Source organism: Notechis scutatus, chromosome 2 (genome assembly GCF_049901735.1).
Source record: "Notechis scutatus isolate UNSWTSFEM ecotype Mainland chromosome 2, rNotScu1.2, whole genome shotgun sequence".
Classification (NCBI taxonomy): domain Eukaryota; kingdom Metazoa; phylum Chordata; class Lepidosauria; order Squamata; family Elapidae; genus Notechis; species Notechis scutatus.
This window is the reverse complement of record NC_142010.1, coordinates 205,993,496-206,020,393: the sequence shown is the minus strand read 5'-3', so window position 1 is coordinate 206,020,393 and position 26,898 is coordinate 205,993,496. Positions and strand designations below refer to the sequence as shown.

General features: G+C 39.2%; 1 protein-coding gene across 3 annotated transcripts; it reads left to right on the top strand.

The window, feature by feature from the left end:
• On the top strand, positions 1-26,898 carry GOLM1 (golgi membrane protein 1). Of its 3 annotated transcripts, none has more exons than XM_087957896.1 (10): positions 1-550; positions 12,151-12,296; positions 13,958-14,137; positions 16,302-16,356; positions 17,478-17,580; positions 19,917-20,049; positions 22,483-22,651; positions 24,390-24,698; positions 25,500-25,619; positions 25,846-26,898. In XM_087957896.1, the coding sequence occupies exons 2-10, from the start codon at positions 12,168-12,170 to the stop codon at positions 25,917-25,919; spliced, it is 1,272 nt and encodes a 423-aa protein (XP_087814022.1). In that variant the 5' UTR covers positions 1-550; positions 12,151-12,167; the 3' UTR covers positions 25,920-26,898. The 3 variants fall into 3 exon arrangements, with proteins under 3 accessions (XP_087814022.1, XP_087814024.1, XP_087814023.1); XM_087957898.1 differs by having other exon boundaries at positions 59-550; positions 19,917-19,995; XM_087957897.1 differs by lacking the exon at positions 1-550 and adding an exon at positions 874-888.

Here is a 26,898-nt window from a genome sequence, read left to right as displayed (position 1 = left end):
CCAAGGAGCACAAAGCAAGAGCAAGCAGATATTGAGGGGGTCTCGTTCCTCCTTCTCTCTCTCTCTCACACACACACACACACCGCGGCTGCGAGCAGATGCGGCCGAGCCCTCCCGCCCAGGACCTTCTGCCCGCTTTCCTCCTCGGCGCGGCGAGAGAAGGAGCTCTTGTCTGGGGGCTACCTGGGTGGCGGTAGCGGCAGCTCCCTCGCCTGCACTTCCTGCTCTGCCCGCAGTGCCTCCTGCAGCACCAGCGGGAGTTGAGGCGCCAGCGCCTCCAGCTCCTCTTTCTGGTGCCTGTGAGCTTGGTTCCCCCCACCACAGCAGACGCAGCCCCGGTCGCTTCTCCTCCTCAGCCAGTCGCTCCCCGCCGCCGCTCCTCCTGAAGAGAGGGGCGGGGAGGGTTGAAAGGCGCCCGCCGGGAAGCGAAAGCCAGGTTTACTTACTTCCTCCTCGTTTTCGCCCCAGGGAGCGGGAGGGCTGACCTTACCAGCCTGCCTAAGAGCAAGGAGGGCCTCGGAGCGACGGGGGCGGCGGGGGGGCAAGGAAGGTAAGCGCCCCTCATTGTATAGCCGGCCGCCTTGTCTGTCTCTGTGGGGTCCCCCGGTTGTTTCCCCCACCCCCAGCTTCTCGGATTTACCCTCTGAAGACTCGCCGCCCATTCATCCCCGTTCCTCCTCTCTCTCTCTCTCTCTCTCTGCCCTTTTGAGCGCTTGGCGGTCAGTCCTTCTGGCCACTTGCTCTCGTGGGAATGCTGGTAATTCCCCTTTGGATGAAGGAATCCAGGTTGGGCGAGTCCTCGAAAGACGAAGTGCTGCGGAAGGGGGAAAAAAAAACCCACCTCTCTGGTTGCAATTCTTCCCGGGGTCAGAATTAATCACCCCCAGAGTAAGGTTGTTATTTAGGGTCTCTCCATTTCAGGCTTTAATCTATCTGGCTGCTTTTGTTCTCCGGGTTTGGCCTTGACCAAGACAGTATTTTTTTTGCAAGAATGAGTGACAGGAAAAGTATCTTTGCAGGTTTTCCACCCAATACTCTGCTTTGAAATCTGTTCAGAGCAGGGAGGTTGAGGTCTATACACTGAGCAACATGATGGCTTAAGATCATTTGGCTCAGATATTGAATAAGTAAACAGAAACTTAACTTGAGGGTGGGTTTGGATTGGTTGGAAGAAATGTACGGTGGTAACTTGTGATGGTTGGGAACTTAAATGTGCTGGTGCTCTGCTGTGGTTAATACAGAAGGAGATCAATGCTGATGATAATGCTCTGGAAGTAATGTGGAAACAGTCTGGTCCTTTTGGTGAGCATTTGTTTCGGTTTGAAATAATTGCTGCTCATTAATCCAGATGCCAAAGTATGGAATTTGAGTTTGAATAGACTGGTGAAAGCAATTTGACAAAAAAGATGTTATCTTAATTCAGAGATTTGCTTTGTTTGATGATCTGCATTGATTTTGTCTTATTTTTGAGTGTCATGAAATAATTATATGTCTTTGGGCTAATGAAGATATTAAATTTTTTGTAGATTGCTAGTTGTTAAACATGAGTGCTTCATCATATAGATTTGTTGCTACATTTGACTTACTCTCCCTGGAATCTCATTTCCACTGTGAACACATTCTTCAATATTTTTTTTTTTTTGGGGGGGTATCTGTTCTACACAAAAGTTGAACTTTTATCAACTGAATCATATAATAATTTGCCAATAGGAAAATTCAACTGTATTCATTTGCTTTATTTTTAAAAAATCTTGCAAATTATTAACAATTTGGCAAATGAACTAATTAGTTAGGATTGGTGTTTATCAGGTGTGGGATTCAAATTTTTTAACAACTGGTTCTGTGGGTGTGGCTTAGTTGGGTGTGACTTGATGGTCATGTGACTGGGTGGACGTGGCTTGGTGGTGATGTTATTGGCCAACTCAATATCACTCACATCGAGGCACACATCTCTTCGCCTGGCCTCTCATGACTGTGGATATGCTGCAACAGTTGTAAGTGTGAAAAATGGTCATAAGTCACTTTTTTCAGTGCCATTGTAACTTTGAATGGTCACTCCACACAAGCAAAGTACCAGGAAAGGAGGGAGAAAGAACTCCAGAGAAGTTCCTGAGACAGGAAGTCTAATCCTGCCAAGAATGTAATAAGGGTTAACGGAAAGGCAGTTTCTGTAAGCAACACCAGAATGTTTCCTTCCTGCCTTCTTTACAGGATTAGGCCAGTAATTTCTTCTAACAACCGGTTCTCCGAATTGCTTAGAATGTTATCAACCTGTTCTAGCAAATAGATGCGAACTGGTAGAAACCCACCCCTGGTGTTTATACTGAACAAACTAAAAATCGAAGGGCAAAAACTTAAGAATAAACCTGGAGAAAAAACATGAGCAAAAAAATTGACAATACATGAAGAACAAATATTTTAAATATCTATTTCAATGTTTCTATTTGGGTTTGAGCATTACTGTGAAAGTTGGTAAAATGTACCAATTTGTATGCAAACCCAAACATTATTTAGAAGAATTACAATTTATATAAATCATTGTAGTGACATGTAATTCAGTTTATGGATTATTTTCATGATTAATTCTTGATTAGCACTAAAATCTAAAAGGAACTGATAACATAAAGAATTCTACTATAATTAATCAAGTTCTAATTGGAAATCACTCTTCCAGACTTTTAAAAGAATCAGATTTACTATAACAATTTTATATAGTATGGTTGAAGTTCATTTGATCTTAAATATAGATGCTTAAAGCTAGTTTTTGTGTGAGCAGAACACACAACATTCCCAGTACACATTCACTCTTCTTGAACACATAATATATCCAGTGTACATTTGCTCCTCTTGGACAAAATGCACAGCGGTTAGCAGGGCATGGCACTGGTGACATGAAGAGTCTGATGATCTCAATTCCTTTTGTTGGAAAGAGAAGGGTTGGTCCCTTTTAAAAAAAAGAAAAGGAGGTAAATCTAGGCTGGAAAAGGTTGGATTTTTAATATCACCTCCAAAAGCTTCTGATGAACAGCTGGAATCTCAAAGGGAAGTCCATATATTGAACTAGAGAGACCATGTGATTCAATACAGGACAAGTAACGTCACAGCTACTATCAGCATCAACAATATCTGCCAGGCTGCCCTATCCTCTTTACATAGATGATCTGAAGGTGTATGGAAAAACACCATCTGAAATAGAGTCATTCCTCAAAGCTGTATGTTTACAGCCAAGATATTGCGCTGGAATTTGGGTTGGACAAAAGGATCACCCTCACCATCAACAGAACAAATACATATAAAGCCAGAATTGAGAAGATAGTAACAGACAGAAAATACTATCTCTGCAAAGATGTTGTAGAAACAGTGGGCCACCAGTGTACTTAGCTAATGCAGGAAGATTGCACAGACTGATTATAAACAACATCAGGGCACAGTAGCAAGAATGGTGTATTAGAACATCTTCAAGAAATACCCATTTTCCTCCAAACAAGCACTGGTGGAACCACAAAATAGACCAAGTAATAGAAAATAAAGAAGCTAAAGTGCTCTGGGACTTTAGAATTCTAACAGACAAGCATCTGCCACATAACACCTTAAAACTGTGGATAAGAGAAAAAAAAGTATCTTTATAGTGGATGCTGCAATACCTGTAGACAGCAGAATAGAAAAAGAACCAGAAAAAATGACAAAACGCAAAGATTTACAGATAAAACTAACATAGAATGTTTGTGGCAAAAAAAGCAAAGGTAGTGCCAATAACAGTAGGTATCTTAGGCAAAGCTATCTGGAGCACCACTGGCATTGACAAAATCATGATCAGTCAATTGCAAAAGGCAGCTTTACTTACATCCTGTGACAATGTAGGTTATCCTTATTTAACGACCATTCATTTAGCTATTTGAAATTATGCTGCTGAATGAAGGGAAGTTACAAACTTTTCAGTGTCCTTATAGCCACATGACAAAACTTGCGCGGCCTGGGGCCTGCCTTCAGCAATCTCAGCCAGTTTCCACCACCTCAATGTCAGTCCTAGCACCGCTGCTGCTACTCAGAAATGATACTTTGCACCATTCTTCAATACGCGTGAGCCTGGCAGTCTGCACAGTTGCTCCCTTCATTCAGTGCTTCTGAGGATCTGTTGCCATGCGCTGCTTACCTTGTGGCATTTTCTCCTGCTTTTGAGGGGCCCATGCAACCTATCTGACACAGCTTCCTGTCACACTAGGCCTTCTTTCCTGAAATCATGAAAGCCTACGGAAGCCTTTGAAGTGTCAGGCCATGTAGGCCTCTCAATAGGAGAAAAAATGCCTGAAGCTCTGGGTGAAACAAGTAATACATGATTTCATACAGTTTACTTTGGAGAATTGGTTATAAAAGTTGGTGACAAATGCGGGTGTGTTGTAGATCCAACTAAGTAATTGAGCTATAAAATCATATGGTTTTTTTTCCTGCTGTTACTGTATTTGAGATTGATTTAAACAGAATTGTAAATGAAGCTCTTGAAATATGTATGTTAAAATACATATGTTCTTGGCTGTATCCCCAATATGAAGATTTTAAGATCAATTATATATCCAAGATATCAGAAATATTTCCTTACCAAATTCATCAATGCGTTCAACAGTGGCAGAGCTTCTAATGTACTGGAAAATAATAATCCAGGGAGATACTTGGAGATGTGAATGTGTGATGCATCATTTCACTCAGTTAAAGGTTATAGATACAAGAGTTTTAGTAGCATATACATAAGTGTTCCTGTGATGAAAAAATGTGCTGACAAGTTTGCGATAATGTCACAATGCGGATCCTGACCTGTACTTACTTTCTGATTCAAATATATAAACCATTGACTTTGCATTATCTTAACATAATTATCATAGTAGTATCTATCTATCTTCTGTGAAATACTTAAATGTTAACAAAAGTGTTAATGTTTGGTCCTGCCAGTTTTTAGACTTTTTAACTCAGTCTTAATTTTTACACTTGTCTTAATAATAATATTAATATTGTAAGTAATATTATCTTTACCGATAGACTAGCAAAAAGAAAAAGAAAAATATGAATTGTATGTTTAGAATATTTTATTTACAAATGCATTGGCTGTTACATAGTTATAATTATACCAATAGAGGGTAATATTTATAGCTTGAACTTGATGCTTGATTGTTTTCTTGGAGAGGTTTTATGATTAAACTAGATAACATAATCAGTGCTGATAGGGATTTGCTCTCATTTTATATACTAATGGTTTGCCCTATCAGCGTTGGTGGGAGCGGTTTTGATGGTTGCTTGATTAGACTGTTTACGGTTAGCTTCTTGGTCTGAGTTGGTAGATTTTTGATTTGAATATTGTTTGTTTTTTGATTGTTGGTCTAGTATTGATCGTGGTGTTAATGTCTGTTCAACTGGGTGTTGATTTCTGGTGGGGAATTGTTTTGGTCTTTTTTGTTTCATTTTTATTGTCTCTTTTTAATGGTATATAGATGCTGCATATCTTTGTGTATCTATTGATGGCTGATTTGTCTGAGTGCTAGGCTTCTAGGAATTGTCTTGGGTTTTTGGACTTGGTTTGGTCTAGGATGCTCGCAGTTTCTCGACACCATGGTTAAGTCTGTTCATGTGTTGTGAAAAGAGATTTCATCATGTCTTTTGACTGTTAGTTGGTGTTCATGGATGCACTCTGTTAGTCTTCTTCCTGTTTATTTTACGTAACAACTGTTTTAGTTTTTCCATTGTATGTTATAGATCAGGGGTGTCAAACTTGTGGTCTGCGGCCTGGATGCGTCATGTGCTAGCCACACCCACGCCCAGTTTAGCAAAGGGGAAAAATACCTCACGTGACGATTCGAGTTTGAACCTTTATTATAGATGATTCCGGTTTTTCTTCTTCTGGGATTGCTGGATCTTTTGGTTTATTTAGGATGTTTTGGAGGGCTTTAGTCACTTTGTGTGCTATGGTGATGCCATGTCATTGTAATAGTCTGTTGGTGGTTTCTGAGACATTTTTGATGTATAGCAATATTATCAGTGGTGAGATTCAAAAAGTTCTACCACAAGTTTGGTGGGTGTGGCTTGGTGGGCGCGGTTTGCCTGCACGCATGCCGAATGCGCACTTTGCGCAGACGCAGAGGCATTTGCACAGGCACAGAAGTCATTCCAACTCACCTCCTGCAAGCCTGCACTCTCCCGGTCACTTCAGCAGCTGCCACGCAGCACTCTGCTGTGCCGTGCAAACCAGCTGCACTTCAAAAGCAGAGGATAAAGGTATGAGACCCCAGACAGGTGGGTGGGCCCAACAACAGAGCGACAGAGAGAACCGGTTCCATCTCCGCTGCTCATCACCACTACCGGCTCGGCAGAACCAGTCTGAATCGGTAGAATACCATCACTGAAGATTATCCTTTTCACAGTTTGTGTTCGTTTTGTTATATTGAGTTGAGTGACCAGACACCTTTTGATAAAATGGTGTGGGTATCCATTTTGTTGGCAGATCTTGTATAGATGATCTATTTCCTTTTTGCTGATGTTCAGGGTTTCTGCACTGTGTTTGTGCAGTGTTCTTATACAGCTTCTCTTGTGAGAGGTTGGGTTGTTACTTTGGTGGTGGAACAGTTGATTGGCGTGGGTAGTTTTATGAAGACCCGTGTTTCTAATTTGCCATCACTGCTTCTGCTGATAAGGATATCCAGGAAAGGTAGTGTGTTGTTTTCTTCTTACATTGTGAATTTTATTCCTTTTTTTTTTTAAACAAATGTTGTCGCGTCGAGCGACCGGTCCGTTGATTCAATTCTCCAGTCTGTTGCTGAATTCCTTTCAAGAAATAATTTAGCGGGACCCTTGCGAGGGTGAGTGCCAAGGCACACAGAAAAAGACACAAAACAAACAGTTTCTTTAGGTGAGGAAACACATCGCGCCTGGGGCAGATGGAATGGTCCCGGCGGCCCCGATTGCTTTGCGCTGTCCCCTTTTATTGTGCTGTTTTCAAAACGGGGGTGCGGGGTGATTGCAGGAAACAAAGAAGTTACAGAGTTAATCATTAAAACCAAAATACGTGACACAAAGAGCAGACTACATGACTGATAGTTTTCGGGTAGACATGTCCTAATACCAAATACACAGTTTCTAGCTGACACAGATTTTTGTAGTTAATCCTGTCAGTTTCAGTGGAATTTGCCCTGAGTGGCGTACGTGCTGGGCAAGATTTGTTCTATGGCAAAATAGCTAAGGCAGAATAGCCACAATTCCTCCTTTTCTTTATTTTTGTGCTCATGATTCTAGGTAGAGTCCTTTCTCCTCCTGAGTAGTCCCATAAGGTGGCAACAAACCCTTCGGTTTGTTGATGCCTTGCAGAACCAACTCATACGAGGAAAAGTCCTCATCCCCCGAATCGTGGCTGGGCAGAGTTAACAAAATTTCTTTGGGAGAAAAGGAGTTAGTAGTGTCTATTTCCTCCTCTGACTCTAGGTCAGAGGACCATTCCAGCAAGGGTTTTTTGGCAAGATCTTTTGATGCAATGATAGATGTGAGAAAGCTAACCGATTTTTGAGTATTGTTAACTTCATTATCAAGGGTATTCAAACTATCTTTCAAAAAGGTAAGTAAGCGTCCGGTAATCATCACCTCTGTACATCTCAATCTGTACACCACCTCCAATGGCAATATCACGGCTCGCCTCAAGGGCCAATTCTTTATCCCAGGTAATAATTCTGTATGGGCCTGCTCCATAGGAGCCACCGCTTGTGCCCATGGTGATGTTCTTATTGCTCCAAACATGAACTTCTGAACTTCGCGCGGACCAAAATAAAAAGATCGCCCACCGTCATGTTTGGAGGTTCCGCATTTGGAGCTTCCGCCGCCCGTTTGGAGCTCCAAACAGCGGCAGTGCTCCAAACACGAAGCCGGTTGCTAAAGAGCCAGAAAGCAGCAAGGCGCCAGGTGGAAAGGACAGGGTCGCGATCACAGGAGATGCCCAAAGCGCAGGAGGGTGAGACGGAGGGGAGGCGGAGTCGTGTAATTGACGCAGAGTGAAGGCAGTAGGACGACTCTTGGGCGGAGTGTTGCTTGGGACGCATGCGCGCTGCAAGGAGGAAAGGCGAAAGCTCTTTAGCAAGGCATCGCAGTCTCCCTCTCTTGCTTGCTCTGAACTCAGCGCGGACCAAAATAAAAAGATCGCCCGCCGTCATGTTTAGAGCTGCCACTTCCGCGTTTGGAGCTCCAAATGGCGACCGCGCTCCAATCACGGAAGCGGCAGCTCCAAAGCGTGGCGGCGTAATGGGCAGAAGGGAAAGCAACAGCGGCGGGTGCCAAAGGTGTCTGCAGTAAAGGTGGGAGTAGGGAGCTCTCTGTGCTTGGCCATGATCGCCCGTTAGGAGCGGCTGGTGGCGAGGAATTCCGGCCCGCCGGGCGCTCCTAACGGCAAGTCTCCCGCCCTTCCCCTTATTTTGCATATTTTAAAATAGGCCTAAATTTGGGGAGGGGCTTAATTTGATTTTATGCCCAAAACACATGCTGGGCCTTCCTATTGGTGGAGGCCGTATTGTTGGAGAAACACGGTAGTATCTACCATACAATCTTATGTACCTTTGCAGAATCATTTTTATAAAATTATATCTTACCCCTTATCTCTGAAAAAAACCTGTTTTTTAACATCTTGTTTAAAGCTTTTATGACTTCTCTTTCCTTTTTCCCTTCCTTTCTTATCAATTCTAGCTTTTTGACCCCCCCATCTCTCAAATTTCACTCTCTTAATCTTCCCTCTCTGTTGTATTTTTCTTTTCTGTTGCTTTCTGACATCATATCGATTTTTCATCTTATTTTTCTTTTTCTTGGTTGCTTTTTTAAGTCCTGAGTTCACCATTTCTTTGCCCCCCCTTACGCTTTTCTTCCTCCACTAAGAGTATCTGTCCATTAAAGATGGCTTCTTCTTCATCCCAGCTTTCCTGTCACTGTTGTATTTCTTGATAGGTAGAAATCGCCATTTCTAAAAAGTGGAAAACAGATCCAGAAGAGCCCATGCCTTCCTGTTCCTCTTCTTTCAATTTTTGAAATTCCATTTGTAGTTCTTCAAAAGATAATGCCATTTCCCCCCCCCTTTTTTTTTAAACAACCCAAATGTCTTTAATCTTTCAAAAAATATTTCACAAAAATCCCAAAGTCACAAAGCAAACCAAATCAAAGCAAACAGTTTCATATAGCACTTTGTTCTTTCTATATTTTCTCTTCCTTGGGTAGAATTCAAATACACAGTTCCAAAATAGTCTTCTAGAAGTCGTAATACCTTTTATTTCTGGTCTTGTAAACTCAAAGCAGTCTCCTTCAGTACAATCTTAAAATAAATCTTTACCTCTTCCCTTCCACTTATAGCAAATAAAAAGAATTTTAAGTTTTTAATTCCAATGTCCAGAAATCCTTTATCCCCTTGGCTTTAAGTTTCAAGTTTACCTTCTATGCCCAAGCAGGTTTTCCAGATTTCCCTCTGCTGTTTCTGTGGGAAGGGAGAGTGAAAGAAAGTAACTTTCCCTTTCAGCTTTCTTCCGCCGCTTTTACAATCTTCCTTGGGAGACAATGTATCCTTCAAACGATTTAGTTTCCAGGGTGTTTAAAAGTTTCTTGTAGTCCCGGTTCTGCCAAAACTTTCGCTTTCACCTACTTCCTCCTGCACGAATCTTACCCGGCTGCAGGCTTCTTTGTGGCGGCTATTGCTGACTGCCGCTCCACCGCCTTGGGAAAAAGGGGTTTTGCCGGCTGGGGAGGGGGTTTGCGATACCCCCAAACCCAAATCTGGATCCCCTCTCTCTTCGGCTGATTAAGATTTGTGGACTTCAACTCCCAGAATTCTCCAGCCAACATAGCATAGCTGGGAGTTGAAGTCCACAAGTTTTAAAATTGCCAAGGTTGGGGACTTCTGATCTAAATGCTAGGATGGAGTTTAACAATGAGGCTCTCTTTGAGAAGCTTAGCATAGCTCTGAGGAAGAAATATTAAAGACCCCTTTATTACCAAGTGCTGCAAAGAATCTGAAGTAACTTGGCTGGTCTCTGCATCAAATAAGTTGCTCTGCTTTGGACTTGTGCATATGAAATAACTTGCTTGCCAGGAACTGTCTGGCTGTGCGTACCTTTGGAGGAATGGTAGAAAGCCCACTGTTGACCATTGGCTAACTTCCTGTAATATGACTCACTACGACCATTTCCCAAGTAAAACATTAGCCAGACTAGTTGATTATGTTGTTTGAACATGAATGCCTGAAAGCAAAGAGACAAGGAGTTTGGTGGCAAAGTGGTTAGAATGCAATATTGCATGGTAATTCTGCTGATTGCCGGGAGTTTGATCCTCATGAGCTCAAGGTTGACTCAGCCTTCTATCCCTTAGAGGTCAGTAAAATGAGGATCCAGATTGTTGGGGCCAATATGCTGACTTTATAAACAGCTTAGAGAGGGTTTTAATTCACTGTGAAGTGGTATATAAGTCTTATTGCTATTGCTATTCAAGGGGTTGCTTAAATTATAAATAGCAGATTATAATAGCACACTGGGTAGCCCTGCTTAATGTCAAACAATCATATAAATCTTATAGTGCAAGAACATCAAAATCTCATTAAAACTTGGCAGATGTTAATTCAAAGTGTCAGTAATTGCCAAGTCTCACTTTTTTGATATTTAACAGTTGTAGTGTATCCTAAGACCAGGTCAAATAAATACCTGTATTGGGGTAGGAAAATGTTATAGAGCTGTATTATATGCAGATCCAGAGTATATGCTACATAACCTTACAATGCAACTAATGAAGTTTGAAGCATAGCTCCCGGTTTTGTTATTGGAAAGAGTAAATCTCATAATGTCAAATCCTATACAGAGCACATGTGGGAATTGATGCCATGAAGAATACTATCAAACTGATAGAAATGAAATTTTTGAAAAATATTCTTGCTTCCCTAAGATGTGTAGCCAACACTGTTCTGTGAATTGTGGTGGGCATGTCTATCAGTTATTGGCTACATATTCAGTTCTTCCGCATCAGCCTATTTGCCTTGTATTATCAGAGGAGCATTGTCCAAGTTGGAAGAATGCTGTAGCGCTCAAACTGGGACCTTTTGGTTGGTTCCTTCTTAGCCTGGGTTATTAAAAGGCCAGACATGTACTCACTCAAAGCATATGGAGTACCAACTGGCGGATGATAGGACATCACCTAAAAGCAAAGTGAGGATTTTAAGAGAAGTTTGAGGGCCAACCAAATATTTCTCATCTCCCACATCCCCTAGTGTGTGAAAGAACTTGAGAAAAGTCCTTGAGGTTGAGAAAAACTGCTAAAGAAACCAACAGTAAGCCCAACTAAAGAATCTCCAAGACTGCCCCCACCGACATTGACAGGGCAAGCCACTGGAATGGGGCTGTCAAACTCCCAGCCCAAATGTGTCACGCCACACCCACGCCCGGTTTAGCAAAGGGGGGGGGGAAAGTCCCGATTCATCATGTGACATCGCCGTGATGATGTGAGTTTGACACCCCTGCACTAGAATATAAACAGAACAAACAACATTCCTTACTAACACTGGGAAACACTATTATGATGTTATCTAGTTTAAGTAGCGAAAGGTCTGCAAGAAAACAAGCTTAGAGAGTTCCCATAAAGGTTCCTCAGAAAAGACTTTGTTTGAGCACAACAGAGTGCATAATCATCAGCTCTTCTTCTGGGCAGACATTTCAAAATCCTCTAATCCAAATGAACTTTTGATTTGGACAAACTGAAATCCTTCTCCCTGTAATGCTGCATTGCAATTTATACAAGAGCAAATGGAATTCTTTTATTTCACCTTTTCTGTGATGGTATTCTGGATAAACGGATATTTATTACAGAAAGCTCCATTTTCTGACTCTAATATTTGGATTACAATATTATGATTAAATTCTATGTTGCTGCTGTTAAAATGTGTCATAAAACATCGATTATTATGCTTTTATATGTTTATTGTGTTTTTTTCCTATGGAGATATACAGATATACATTATATGTATACACACACATTTTTTAACTCATCAAGCCTTAAGCATCTTCTGAGCAGATACTGTTACTGGCAAGTTTTTTTTTTAATTGCTTGGAAATTTTCATTAATCAGCAAAGGTAAATATAAACATTTCTCTTTTTAAACCAACAGAAATCTGTAGCTTTAAGATGGTTGGGCTAGGAAACAGTCGTCGTGGGATAAAATCACCACCTCTTCTAGTAGCAGCGCTTGTGGCTTGTATAATTGTTCTGGGATTTAATTACTGGATAGCAAGTTCCCGTAGTGTTGATTTGCAGGTATTGCTCTTTTGTTGGTTTTTCACAATGAGTGAATCAATGTATATTTTATTTTAAAATGTTGGTTTTTATCTCAAGATTACAATGCACTTTAGAGTAATGATATCTGACAAACATTTGGCAAATTAGCAAATAAGGAAGAAGGAAAGTACCTTGAAAAGATTGCATCCTGTTCAACTAGGAAATGTAATTTTATACCAGGGATAAGCAGCATGGTGCTCTTGAGCCTTGTGGTATCAAAGACGTCACTAGATAGCATTCATTGACCTCTGCCATTTTTTCCAAATCTCATGGGACAGTCAAATCTTAAAATATCTCTGTACTGACATTTAATGTTTCATGAGCGTCTCACCATTTACTGTTCATTTTTCAAATACCTTTGGCACCTATAACTCTGCACAATGCTGGCTGCTGCCTTAAAAAATACTATTGGGCATGACTTCAGATTAATTTTATATGATTGAAAAGACCATTTTCAGTTTACTCTGCACATTTTATGTTATGAGTATATGCAAACAGGCCAGCAGCTTTCTTATTTTAACTCAGTATATGGAATTAATTGTAAGCTTCTTGGTTCTGCTATCTCATGGTTTTGGCTACCCCAATCCTTGTCCCATTTTGCCTCTTAAGAGTGCACAGATCTACCTGTGTTCAATGGCAGTGTCTCTCTGGAGCTCTTTATCCTCCTGAAGCATCATATCAGTTTTTCACAGAGGTTGCAGTAGATCACATTTCATAGTAACTCAGAGAGTCTCCCATTCTGTATTCCCATTGCTAAATATAAACATTCAGGCAGACATAAATAGCATTTGAACTGCTAAAAAAGTCATTGGATTGTGGCTGGAGTGTATGACCCATATACGTGGTGCATTTTTAATACAATAGAATACCTTTATTGTCATTGCATTCTACAAATACAATGAAATTTGAAATAGTTGGGTAAATGTATTAAAATAAAGTTGTGCAATTATTCTTAGCTGTAAGAGGTGTGTATATGTGTATAGAAAGTTGGCCCTGTTCCCATGAAAAAGCTTATTAATCACTCTTTTCAAATAAGAGGAAATAGAGGCCAACTAATTTTCCCCCCCCCACAAATATCTTCACCTTGCCCCAGATCAAATATGAAAGTTGGGAAAATATTGCAGAGCTGGTTTTACAGCTTTTAAGGCACTCCTTTACTAGATTGGATAACTCTATTGAAATGCAACGAGTCTATTAATGCAACAACCAAAAAAAGAGACTTCTCCAGATTGGCCCCTTACCTTCTCTCCATCGGTTTCTGCTAGCAGCAGCTGAATTCTATTCTCTGAGCCAATTAATGTATTTCCTCACAATTACTGTACTATCCTGAGGATCCAAAACTACAAGGAACATTATTCTCACCATCCTTCCTCTATCCACATTTTCAAATTCTGTGATTCCTGTTCAGCTAGTGAATTAAAGAATTCATAAGCATTTCATAGTAATCTCTCTATATGTGCATATAGAGAAATAAATATAATTTTGGACTTGTTTTGAAGATACAGAAAGGAAAAACAAAATCTAATTATTCATGTATATTGGAGAGACTTAATCTGGTCAGCAACTGTGATAAAGGTATAACTACTGTATATGTATTGTATATATGGAGATTTTTTTTTTTCCAAATCTTTTCCTCTTAGAATCGTTTAATGGAATTAGAAGGCAGAATGCGCAGGGCAGCTGCAGAAAGAGGTGCTGTAGAAATGAAAAAGAATGAGTTCCAAGGAGAACTAAAGAAACAGAGGGAACAGATTGACAAAATTCAATCTATGCATGGTTTCCAGATAGAAAATATCAACAAAATACACAGAGGTGAAAAGGTAGAATTTTTTTGCTTCTCATTTTTGGACTTTATATTAATGTTCTATTAACATTGTCTGTTCTTTCATAAAGGAAAAGGCTTTGTTAATAAAAATTAACATACAGTTTCTAGGGATAATTCGGCAGACGTTATGACAATAGCGTGGGAATTCAGGATTCTAACATGAAATCTGTTTTTCATGTTGCAGAGAATGTGAATCAGTTATCCATGTTGAATTTATCAACCAATTAGATTAACAACTTCAAAAATAACTTATTTAACTATTTCCCCTCTTCTTGTTGATTAAATTTGTAAGCTCTAGTTTACTCCATTGCAAACACAGGAACTATTTCCCCTCTTCCTTCTTGTTGATTAAATTTGTAAGCTCTAGTTTACTCCATTGCAAACACAGGAAAACTAGAATACTTTAAAAAACAGTAATTCTTATAATCATTTCCACTCCAGTAAAACTAACAGTTCATAGAATTTACATCAAAAAAATAAAATAAAATACTTAATGAAAGGAATTCCAAAGGGATAGAGCCACTACCAAAGATCATTAATTCATGTAGGGAAATGCATAGCATCATCAAACTCTGGATGCACTGCCTGGGAAGTTGATTCTATCAGAAGGAAATGATCCTGAATGAATCTTGGCATTAAGCTATGAAGGGTTTTATAGGTAATAACCAGCACTTTGAATTGTACATGGAAGTGCACCGGCAACCAGTACTGTGCAACAAAACTGATGTTGAATGGTTAGGAATTGCTGTATCAGTTGCAGCTTCCAGATAGCCTTCAAGGGCAACTTTTGCAAAATGCCACATGCAAAATTCTAGCAGTTGGTCAAAATTGGGATGGAACATGTATTATGGTCACCTAGAGCTGTTGCTTGAGGAAGGTCTACAATTGGTGGCCCAGCCAAGGTTGTGCAGTCTCCCTAGCCATGATCTTGACCCACAGAGCATTCTTCTCATTTCCTTGAAGTCAACAAAACATTGCTGCTCCTTTATCATAATTTTAATCAAACTAACCTTAAATACAGAGTATATCAGATAGGCATAGTCTTTCAAAAACCAGGTGGCTTTGAATTATGGCTACTGGCAAATCTGCCTTATCTTTAACACAGGCTGGAATGCTTATGTAATTTTCAGTTTTCAGATAGGGCTTTCGCATTTTTCACAAGTCTCTACCCCATAGATTAAGCTAGAATCTGCTTTTTAAAATAAAAATTATCAATATGCTGTTTTTGTATCTTCTGAATTTACACAGAAATCCAGTACAGCTCACAATTAATTAATGCTAACTGTGACATAAAGCTCTTACAAATACAGATGTGTTAGTTGAAGAAAGTTTATTCATTTCTAAATTAGTTGTCTAGACAATTTTACACAGATTTTAAGCAGAACATTTCCAGGAAGTAGTCTTGTACCATCTGCTTGCCAGCTAGAACACAAATTGCAGACAGCTATTGACAGGTTTGCTTTATAAGATAACTAAATACTAGTTGTAATAACAATATGTCTTTTCTTTTTTACACGAACAAAGATATATTAAAAAATTAGGCCATAATAAAAAAGCAGACCATGCAATACATATTTTTTATTTGATTATTTTCCCCCTTGCCTGAGTTAAATTTGTTCAGGTCTAATAATGTTGAGTTTGTGTCACATCTTATTTGTAATATAATCTTCAGAGCTGGCAACTGTAAATGAATGATGTAGAGAATGTGTAGCTGAATAATGTAATTAGAAATAAAATTGATTCAGGATATTTTACAGTGTGGAAGAAGAAAATATTGGTGGAGTTAATTGTAAGTTATTTGAAGTGAATTGAGATCAAATGATGAGCAAATGCAGTTTTGATTTTCTTCAAAATGAAATCAAGGTTTTGGTAATATTCCAATACAGGCTTCTGAAGAACATACCCAGACTATAATCTGTTGCAAAAAGAAACAAATGCCACTTCCCAAGATTAGTTAACATTTATATAATAATAGGAGAATGTAAAAATTTAAACGTTGAAGGCTTGAGATGAAATCTAGACATAGTTACAGGCAGAGGAAACTATTTCAATATCGTTCTATTAAATTAACTATGTGACACTGTACTCTAAATATGATTTAAGGATGTATCCAACTGATATTTTTCAACCATGAAACTTCCCCTTTTTCTTTATTGTAGGAAATATTATTAAATAACATCACAATAAATGATCAACTGATCCAGAATCTTCAAGGTAAATCTCAGTAAAGTATCATCATTGCAACTTTTATTCTGTATTTATTGATATTTTTTTTCCATTCCGAAACAGTAAAAAAAGGACAACCAGAGAATATAGATTTAGAATGTAAGCCTGATCTATAATTGGATGAAAAAAGGAACTTGAAATACAATGCTTGAAGAAAGAGCTTCAAGGCCATTCTTGAAGGATCATCTATTTCTTTGTTTATTCCTTAAAAGAAAAAGAATTTGTGATATATTGATATGGTTCCAAATAGATATCAGCAGGAGATACTAGGAAGCAAGTCATGTCTCATGCGTTGTGACCTCATGCAAATAACACGGTTATATAACATAATGCAATTCATGCAAATTGTGTAATTCATGTCATTTACATGTGTCTTGTCACCATGGCTTCCTGCGAAAAGCATGTGGAATGTGTACAGATAAACAGTTGTGTCCAGAAAAATAAAATATCAACCTACTAAACCAAGGGTCTTCAAACTTGGTAAGTTTAAGACGTGTGGACTTCCACTCCCAGAATTCCTGAGCTAACATGACTGGAGAGGAATTCTGGGAGTTGAAGTCCACAAGTCTTAAAGCTGTCAAGTTTGAAGACCCCTATACGAAACAATATTGATACTAGGACTTAAGTCATAAATTGTTACAATATTAGAAGCTTAAATCGTGAACAAAAAATTGAAGTAATTGGAAATATTGAGTCTTTACTGGTTTTCAGGACAGAAGCAAATAATATTCTTTATTTAAAGGCTTCTTCAGAAGTGTGAGTGATGCTGAGGATTGTTCATATTTTAATGCATATGAAGGATACTATTCCAATATCCATTTTTGTTATGTAAAAAGAAAAAGAGGAAGGAAGGAGGGAGGGAGATAACAACTAATTGAGGAGAAAGTTGGAAGAGAATCATGCAATTATACTTTTAAGGCTGCAGTCTAAAACATATGGAAATAAAGTGGACCTTTCTTTCAGATAAATAGAATAGGTCTGGCAAGACTGAAAAAATAGGTTTTATTTAGTCTAATGATTATGGACCAATCTCTTATTAGTGAAAAAAAACACCTTTGCTCTTTCATACCTTGTTTTTTCCTCTTTTATTAAAAATAAAAATGCTGCAGAGAATTTGAAAACATTGCAGAGGAAATGTGAAAAGCTTCAATTAGATGTGAACAGATTTCAGAACAATCAGACTAACCTCCAGAGAAAATTATCATTTGACATGTAAGTTTGCATTAGTCAGCTATTTTTATATGCAAAATAAGTACAAATCAAAATTTGATTAAGTCTGAATATGAATAATATTTCTGTACTGAAATTAGTAAATTAGATTTTTCAATCCTTTACATATGTGGAAGCAAGTCCCATTAAAGTCAGTAGGCTTTCAGAAGGAAGCTATCGTTGCACTATGGATCGCTACATCTAAATGTGTTACTTAACGGATTCATAAATTCTGGTATTTGAAGTCAAACACTTTATGTAGCCATATATCAAACAGGCAAGAAATACACGTGATTTGCAGTTCAAATGAAACTTATATTTGGTTGATCTTAGCTATATTCGTGCCATTAGAAAGGTGAGTGCAAAAGAAGGAAGAGAGAAGTCAAAGAGGGACTGGAAAAGAAATTCCTCTTCTCATGGAAACTAGACTTCGTGTAGTTCCTCAGCTATCTAAATTAGCTGAAAAGGGCCTTGATAAATTTTTGGTTTCTGATCTTTCCAAGGCTACAATAACAGGAAGGCTGTTGTCAGGACAATCAACAGATCAACATATGTAGAGTTCAAGCTGTCTACTTTATTACATGCTGCCTATTACAGGTAGTCTTTAACTTACAATAGTTCATTTCGTGACCGTTCAAAGTTACAACGGAACTGAAAAATGTGACTTACGACCATTTTTCACAGTTCTTACCTTTAACAGCCCCTTTTGACCATGGGATCAAAATTCAGATGCTTGGCAACTGTCTCATATTTATGACCATTGTTGTGTCCCAGGGTTATAGGATCCCGCTTTGCAGCCTTCTGACAAGCAAAGTCAATGGGGAAGCCAGGTTCACTTAACAACTGGGCTACTGACTTATCAAGCTGCAGCAATTCACTGAACAACTGTGGCAAGAAAGATCGTAAAATGGGGCAAAATTCACTTAACAAATGTCTCACTTAACAACAGAATTTTTGGGCTCAATTGTGGTCGTAATTGAGGAATACCTCTATGCAGGAATCTCCCCAAACTGCCAGGTTTTGCCTGGGGACAGATAAATAAGGCTCCATAGAGCTTGGGGTGAGGAGAGTTGTCAGTTCTTTTGCGGCTGCACCAGGATTCCAGGCTAATTCCACATTTGAGGACTCCTCCCTGCCTGGCTGGGTGTTTCCCAAAATTGACAAAAAGCCTTTACACCGGTGGTGGTATTTGACCGGTTCGGCCCAGTTCTGGCGAGCCGGTAACAGCGATGAGCAGTGGAGACCGAATTGGTTCTCGACGCCGCTCTGCTGTTGGGCCCACTCGCCTGCCTGGGCTCCCATACTCACTTTTATCTGCTGAATTTGAAGTGCAGCTGCTTTGCTTGGCACAGAATAGTGTCGCGCGGCAGCTGCTGAAGTGACCGGGATTGTTCAGGCTTGCAGGAGGTGACTAAGAATGCCTCTGTGCCTGCGCAAACAGTGCAAAGTGCACGATTGGCACACATGTGCACGCAAAGTGTGTGTATGCATGCAAAGCGCGCTCACCAAGCCACACCCACTGAACCGGTGGCAAAAATATTTGAATCCCACCACTGCTTTACACTACAATAAGAGATTAGCAGGCTATGTTCAGATTATTTCTTTATGATGTTCACCTTCCTTGGATGAATTCAAGGCAGTACTGTATGCACTGTTCTCTCCCACTCTCAATTTTATTGTCACAACAACACTAATGTAGGTGTTGAATCTCAGAGGATAGTGACTGTCCAAAAGTCACTCAATAAGCCTCTTGGCTGGATAGTAATTTGAACCGAGTCTCCCCATTTCTTATCAAACAGTAACTGTAACAACATGTTGGTTAGTGGATTATAGATTTTTAATTGTGTGTGTGTGTGTGTGTAGGTCTTGGCATGTTCGGGTCTTTTCCTGTGTAAGATTGAGAGTATCTTGGTGACGTTTTGATGAGGTCCCACTCGCCATTGTCAGGCTGGTGCTTTCGGCTTCGTGCTTGTGCGAGCAAAGCGTGATCTCAGCTGCCGTCTCTCTATAAATACTGGTGGGGAGGTTGGCTGTGTTGTCATTTCTTAATTGGTTGATGGAGTTGATGTTTGCAGATTGGCTGTATCAACTCCATCAACCAATCAAGAAATGACAACACAGCCAACCTCCCCACCAGTATTTATAGAGAGACGGCAGCTCAGATCACGCTTTGCTCGCACAAGCACGAAGCTGAAAGCACCAGCCTGAAGATGGCGAGTGGGACCTCGTCAAAACGTCACCAAGATACTCTCAATCTTACACAGGAAAAGACCCGAACACGCCAAGACCTGCATACCTGTACCCGTTCAAATCTACGAATTTCTGTTCTTTGCTTCAAGATCTAAATGTGTAAAGAAGATGGAGGAACTGAAGGAACAATGTGAAGAAAAGCTAAAAGCATCACCAGAAGATAGCAAGGTACAACAAGAAAAGAAAAAAGAACATAATACAAATATATCAGGAATAAACCAAGTAAGATTGTAATGCTTTTTGTAGATGATTTATAGTTTTATACAAACTGAATGATCTCATTCAGAACAATATAGTAGGGTTAAACCCAATAAACCCCAACCTCCCTGGCAGGACAGTATGGCGCTGGGTTATTTGGTCCATGGATAATTGCCATCTTTGTTCTTGGATGGAGTCATACTGCCCCATACAGACCTGGTGTGTAATCTTGAGGTACTCCTAGACTCATGACTCCTGTTCAAGGAAAAGGTGGCGGTTGTGGCCCGGAGGGTCTTTGTACAATTATAGGTTATAGGTCAGTTATGGCCTTTCAGGGCAAGGTGTGTTATGGGTCTCCTCTCTTAAAGAGACCCATCTTATGGGATGAAGAAGAAGGCCTTCTCTGTAGTGTCTCCTTTCTTGAGAAACACTGTCTCTGCCTGAAATAAGATTGACCCCCACCTTGACACTCTTTTGAAAGATCCTGAAGACATGGTTTTGCCAGGAGCCTGGGGACCCCCATCGCTTTGATTGCTGGGGGTGGTGGTGGTTATTGGGTTTTGTATTGGGGTTTTATTTCTGTAAGCTGTTCAGAGTCACTGTGAGGGAGTCGGGTAATCATGTAAACTTTCTAAATGAATAAATGAAAGACCACACTGCTTAGATCCGCCTATATACTACACTATCCTGGGTTTTGGGGAAGATGTATATGTTAACATCAGGCAAAGAACTGGCAGTTGTGACTTCACATTGTTGTGAACAGATTGTAATACATAGCCCCAATGAAGTGGTTGTAGGGTTTGCATGCTTTGACAAAGAAGAGAACTATGTCAGAGGATCAACCAAACTGGAGGGTAAGGTCCCATCAGAGTAAGTAGCCAAACAAAGTGTCTTTCCTATAAACAGTATGGTGAGTAGTAACTTACAGAAACCTGTACTGGATCAGTCATTGTCCAGGTGAATAAATTGACGTGCTAGATATTGGAGTTCCTGGATATCTGGTAACAAGTGACTCAAGATTTTTGGCTGGGCAATAAGAACCAGCAGTTGCAGGACTATTGGAAGAAAAGTTGCTTACTCATCACAAATTTAAAAAAACTGAAAATAAAGAATGCTTTGAATTACAAACAAGGTCCATTGAGAAAAGGATATCTGAAAAGAGAGCACCAATTGTAGAAAGAACAACCTCCAAAATCTGAAACAACAGAGGCTAGTGAATCCATATCGATTTATAATACAAAATAAAATATTCACAAAAGTAGAAGTAAAAGAACTGCAAATGGCTATCCAGACCAAGGAAACTGAAGCATTGCCAGGAGTAGCTCAGACAGCAGAGATGAACTAGGGAGAGTTTGGAGTAAGAAAACTATGAATACTTGGGTATCTTTCAAGTTGACAACACTAAGCACGCTGAAGTCAATGAAAAGGTTAGAAAATAACACAACATGAGAGTGAAGAAGATCTTAAATTCAGTGGCAGAAATCCTATCAAGGCAATTAATATCTGGGCAATTTCTGTCATTAGAAAAACAACAGGAATAGTGCACTGAACTCGAGCAGAACTAAAAACACTGGATAGGAAGACTAAAAAACCAATGACAATGAGTCATATCTTTAAGTTAAAATAAAACAAGTACAAATTTAAAATTACATAGAAGTATCCATTCTGAGGAGAAAGGGAAATTCACAAAAAAAGATTGATGCAGAAGTGGGCCTGGACCAACACATGAGGAAAGTGACGAATTTTGAATATTCTCTTAAGGATAGTAGATTGAGATTATACTAGGGGAATGTTAATCCAGAGAGCAGGTGCCATAAGAGTGAAGGTATGCCAACTGTGTCAGATATCATTGGACAATTGGAATTGGTATTGCAGGCTCTATGAGATAGAGCTTTATTGATAACAACCAGCACCTGGAATTGGACCTAGAAACCAATGCAAATATTTTGAGGTGTACCCACTGTGTTCTAGATATGCTGTTCTAAAATATCGGTGTAATTGTCTTTAGGGGAAAATTATTGAAAACATTAGGGGTTTCTACATGAACACTTCCAGCACTTACATACTATTTCCAACTCTTGGAATTTCTTTAATTTTTAACATATTGATCTCCCTTTTCTTCTGATTATGGTTACCCAAGAATTTTCCATATGTACAATTTGGACATAATTTTGTGATAAGGTATGCTCTTAAATATATTCTGAATATATTCACACAATTGTGTAGGTAAACAGAACTATGTATTAACCCAGCACTATATTCTGCTAAAGAATTCTACATCCGCTTTCTCAACCTTATGTCCTTCAGGTGTATTAAACTATACCTCCCAGGAAGGCTAAGCAGAAAAAAATATAGTTCAGAAATTCTGCAGGATAAAATTTGGGACAGACTACTCTGCAATGTTTTTCAATATGAAACATAACAAACAGAAAAATATTGTCTTTTGTTTTTTAAAAGGCCAATATACAGATGCAGGATTTTGAACAGACGGAGACTGATCATCATGATCTGACAAACCAGGAAAATGAACTTCAAGAAAAAAATCTGTCTAATAAGTCTATGAAATTAGATTCAAAACCAATGTCTGTACTAAACAAAGAAGAATTGAATCATCATAAAGAAAAAGGTAAAAATATAGCAGTTAATGATATTTTGATTTTTCATTAAGATTTTATGTGGAATGTGGATGAATGTGGCCTCATAAATTTTGTTTTACTGTCATGGCCTGTCTTCCATACATGCAGTTGAATAAGTCATTTAAATATTGAAGTGAATGTGAATATGAATGCCATATCCAGGACACTTTGAAACATTTTCAATCTGCAGAATTTATTTCTGGAACAGGCCAAACTGCTCCCAGAAGAGTGTGAGCTGGAGAATATTATAGAGTCTCTTGTTCCACTTGGTTGCTGAATTTTGCATACTACTCACACGTGTATATGTGCACTACTAAAGGGCATACTTCAAAGAAGGGTAATTGCAAGAGTACCACTTTCCTTTCAATTCACAGTCTAAGTAATTCAGGAAAAACCCTTCATCAACTTTTGGACAAGTGGCATGTTTCTTCTGGCAACTTTCAAATATAAACCTTCTTCCCGATACGATTCCCCGATAGAGTTCTATACCTTAATTTCCCCATGATTTGAGAAAGGGAGAATTTTCAAGGTCAATCTTGAAATAATAATCAACCAAGTAGAAAACAATATCCTGATCAAGGAATTATCAAGGTGAAAATTTCACCCTCACCAACACTGCCAGGGTGAAGATAGTCCTTGACTTACAACTGATCACTCATTGAATAATTGAAGTCACAAAGGACCTCCCAAAAGATACTTATGACCCAGTCCTGAAGTTATGCCCACTGTAGCATCCTGTAGTTGTTCACTGTTACGATCAGCTGCAAAAACATTGCACTGTGTCCCTTTGTCTATTTCCCCTCACTTCCTGGTCTGCCAGGTCGGTCCCCCAGACACTACACCTGCTTTGCCACTCCAATTCCACACGCTCCTCCCCATCCCCTCCCAATTGCTCACCTTTCAAAATGTCTTCATTGCTCAGGAGATTGGGAAGGGAAGGATAGACTACTCTGTTGCTAGGCCACATGGCACAATCCCACAATGGCCACTGTTCTGAAGAAAAAATAATGCTGGCGAACTCTCAGTTTTCCTTACTAGTCTTTGGTCTGCAAGGCTAACACTGGTAAAGGTATGGGTAGTGATATGGAGAAAAAAAATCCTTGTGATTTTCTTTTTCTCACTAAAGCTAGCTTTAGAGCCACTAAGCTAATGCTGGACCCCCGGGGTCTCCCCCACCCGAGGCCACCCCATCCTCCACTAAACGACTTGTGTGTTTGGTTAACAAATGCATTGCGGAGAGCAGGGATGAAGTAGTCACTCAGTGAGGCAGGTCACTTAGTGGCTGTCCCAAATACTGACTGTAATGGGTAGGCTCCATTATGGTTGTAACCTGAGGGCTATCTGTATATGAACAAGGAGCAAACCCCAGAGTCACTAGCACTGATAATGTTATCTAGTCAGGCAATGAAATGTCTTCAAGCAAACATTCACTCACAGAGGACACCAAGGACTCCCCAGTTCAACCCAGAGCAACATATCTTTTATATTGGAACCTTAGAGAGACTTATGGTGATCTCCAAAAGTGGAGCTGCATATTGAATAATTTGCCTCATTAGCTTTTTTTTTAAGTTTAAAGCTTCCAAATCAACTCCCAAGAACTGGAAGAATTTTAGATTTTCTTGATCTGAACATCCCATTCTGTAATTCAAATATAGGGGAAAATATCGTTCATATTAAATTTTGAATTATTTAAATCAGCTCTAAAAACATTTCTTCTGTTTATGTAAGGAACCAGTGACGTTCCTAATAAGGAGTCCAGGAAAGAGGAGATTCTTCTCAATCAAGGCCATCTACAAATACCTTCTGTTTCTAGCAGTGATCATAGAGCACTTCCTCCTGAACCAGAACCAGATCTGAGTCACCATGAGCAAATTAGTAATGTATTTGGAGAAATTTTAGTAGAAAGCGAGAATGGCAAATTTTTAGAACTCCTCGGCCACCAAAACATCAAGACAGCAAACAAAGTTGAAGAAATTGAACGAGAGGAACTCTTAAATGATGACTTAAAGCAGGATGACCAGGAAACTAATCAAAATGGTTAGTATAAAGATTGCTTTCTCTGTTTGTATCAGGGTTGCAGTATTTGAGGAAGTGGTTTAATGTTTATGGAATTGTTATGTTATTATAGATCGGGGTGTCAAACTTGATTTGATTGAGGGTTGCATCAGGGTTGTGTTTGACCTCGGGGGGCTGGGAGAGCCTGGCCAGGGGGCCTGGCCGGCATGAAGTCACTCGTGTCAGGGGGCGCCTGTGGTGGCCCGAGTGCTCTGCCAGTGAAAAGAGCCTCCCAAACTCTGTTTTCACTTGGGATAGCATCCTGCAACCCTCTGCCAACGAAAACGGAGTTTGGGAGGGCCAAGTGCCGCCCTCACGAACTCTGTTTTTGCTGGCAGAGGCACCACAGGCTGGTCCTTCACTATTTCCAGGGGAGCCCCACGGGCCAGTTCTAAGCACCCTGTGGGCCGGGACTTGAGTTTGACACCCATTATAGATGGTATTCAATGTAAATAGTGTAATTTGATTTGTTACATGATCCAAAGAGAAACCAGAACGCATGGTTTCATTCTGCTTGATCAAACTGTTATGTTTGATTCTGGCTCAAGTGTGATGTAAATCCATCTATGATAAGCATTTGGCAAACCATAGTTAAGTACAATATGGAAATCCAAACTTGATTTATGATTTCATGATGCATATGATTAATTACATTAGTCTATTTTTTTCTCTTAATATGTGTTATTGTGTAGCAAAACTTATGTTTGCAATAAAATCAGAATACTGTTTTTCAGTTTGCATGAAGTTGTATGCATGAAATTATTGTTTGACTTGTTTTCACAGGTGAAATCAAAAGAGTGGGCCAGGATAATAAAAGGGTCGATTACAACTTCGATACAAATGAGGCAGAATCCGAAACAGATAAGCAGGCTGCTCTCATTGGCCAGCAAAATAGCTTCAATGGTAATTTTTTGTAATTTTCATGTTCTGGCATAGAAAAATTGCATTATAATTTGTTTCACTTTTAATTAATTTTAATTTCATTTAAATCTTGCCTGGAAGAAAGGCTTTACAAATGAAAGTTTTCTACAATGTGGAATGTGAATGATGATTTCCCAAGTAAGAGTAATATGAGTAACATAAAGATGACTTAATTACTCCAATTTAACTATTTTTCCTCCTTTTTTAGTTCAGAATCATGAAGATCCCAAAATGGAAAATAGCTTATTTAAGCTCAAGGCAGCCCAACAGCAGAAATTGTGAACAGCGATTTTAGTTTTCGACACTTGTTAAACTATTTAGGCAAATCCATTCAAAACTTTCACAAAAATCAGGGGATTTAAACCAGTTCTGATTCCTCTCCATCAGGAAGATTATCTGCAGACTTAATAGGGTGATTTTACATCTATCAGGTAGAGTATTCCAGTGTTGCAGGGTGGAAATAAGCCCCTGAAAATTTATGAAATCAACCTGTTACTCATCTACCAGGTATAGTTTCCTTTTCAAATTATAACAGTACCACCTTAGATACAAATTATTTTGCTCTAAAAATTGAGAATATTGCACAGACTGCAGTTTTTTCTGTTCAGATCTCTTCCATCATTATTTATAAACCAAACTTAGAAAGTCAGTTTTTATACTTTTCTACCGAATCTTCCTTCAGAAAGAGAATATCCTAAACAACTTATTAAATTCCTTTAAGTGCTTTGCTTTGAGGGGCCTGCCTAGTACAGTGGGATATGATATCAAAGAAATGCACATAAAAGTGAGTTACATACCTACATCTTTTTTTTATTCAAATGCTTTTTTTTGAATTGTAGAATGATTTAAGTATTAACCAAATGCAGGTGTAAAACAGGCCTTACACATTCCGGAATTCTAATACACTAGAATAGCCAGCTATTAATTTGTACATGAAAAAAATGAGCTCCAAATGTTTTGCTGCTTCATAGCATATCTTATTTGGTGTAAATAAAAGAACTGCAGTATCATCTAGGGCATGATGCCAATTTGCTGTCAACACTGATTATAGCACTTTAGCCCTGAAGAGAACTAGAATAGAATAAGTGCAATACAATTATTTTGTATGACAAAGAGATTTACAGATTATTATAGTATTTTGTTAAATGCAAATACTGGGTTTATTTTGATCAAGTTCTTGATTATAAAATAAGTGGGTTTTCAAGAGTCTTATAATTTGGTTGTGAGGTTACTATCAATAAAATACGCCACTCATTGGGAA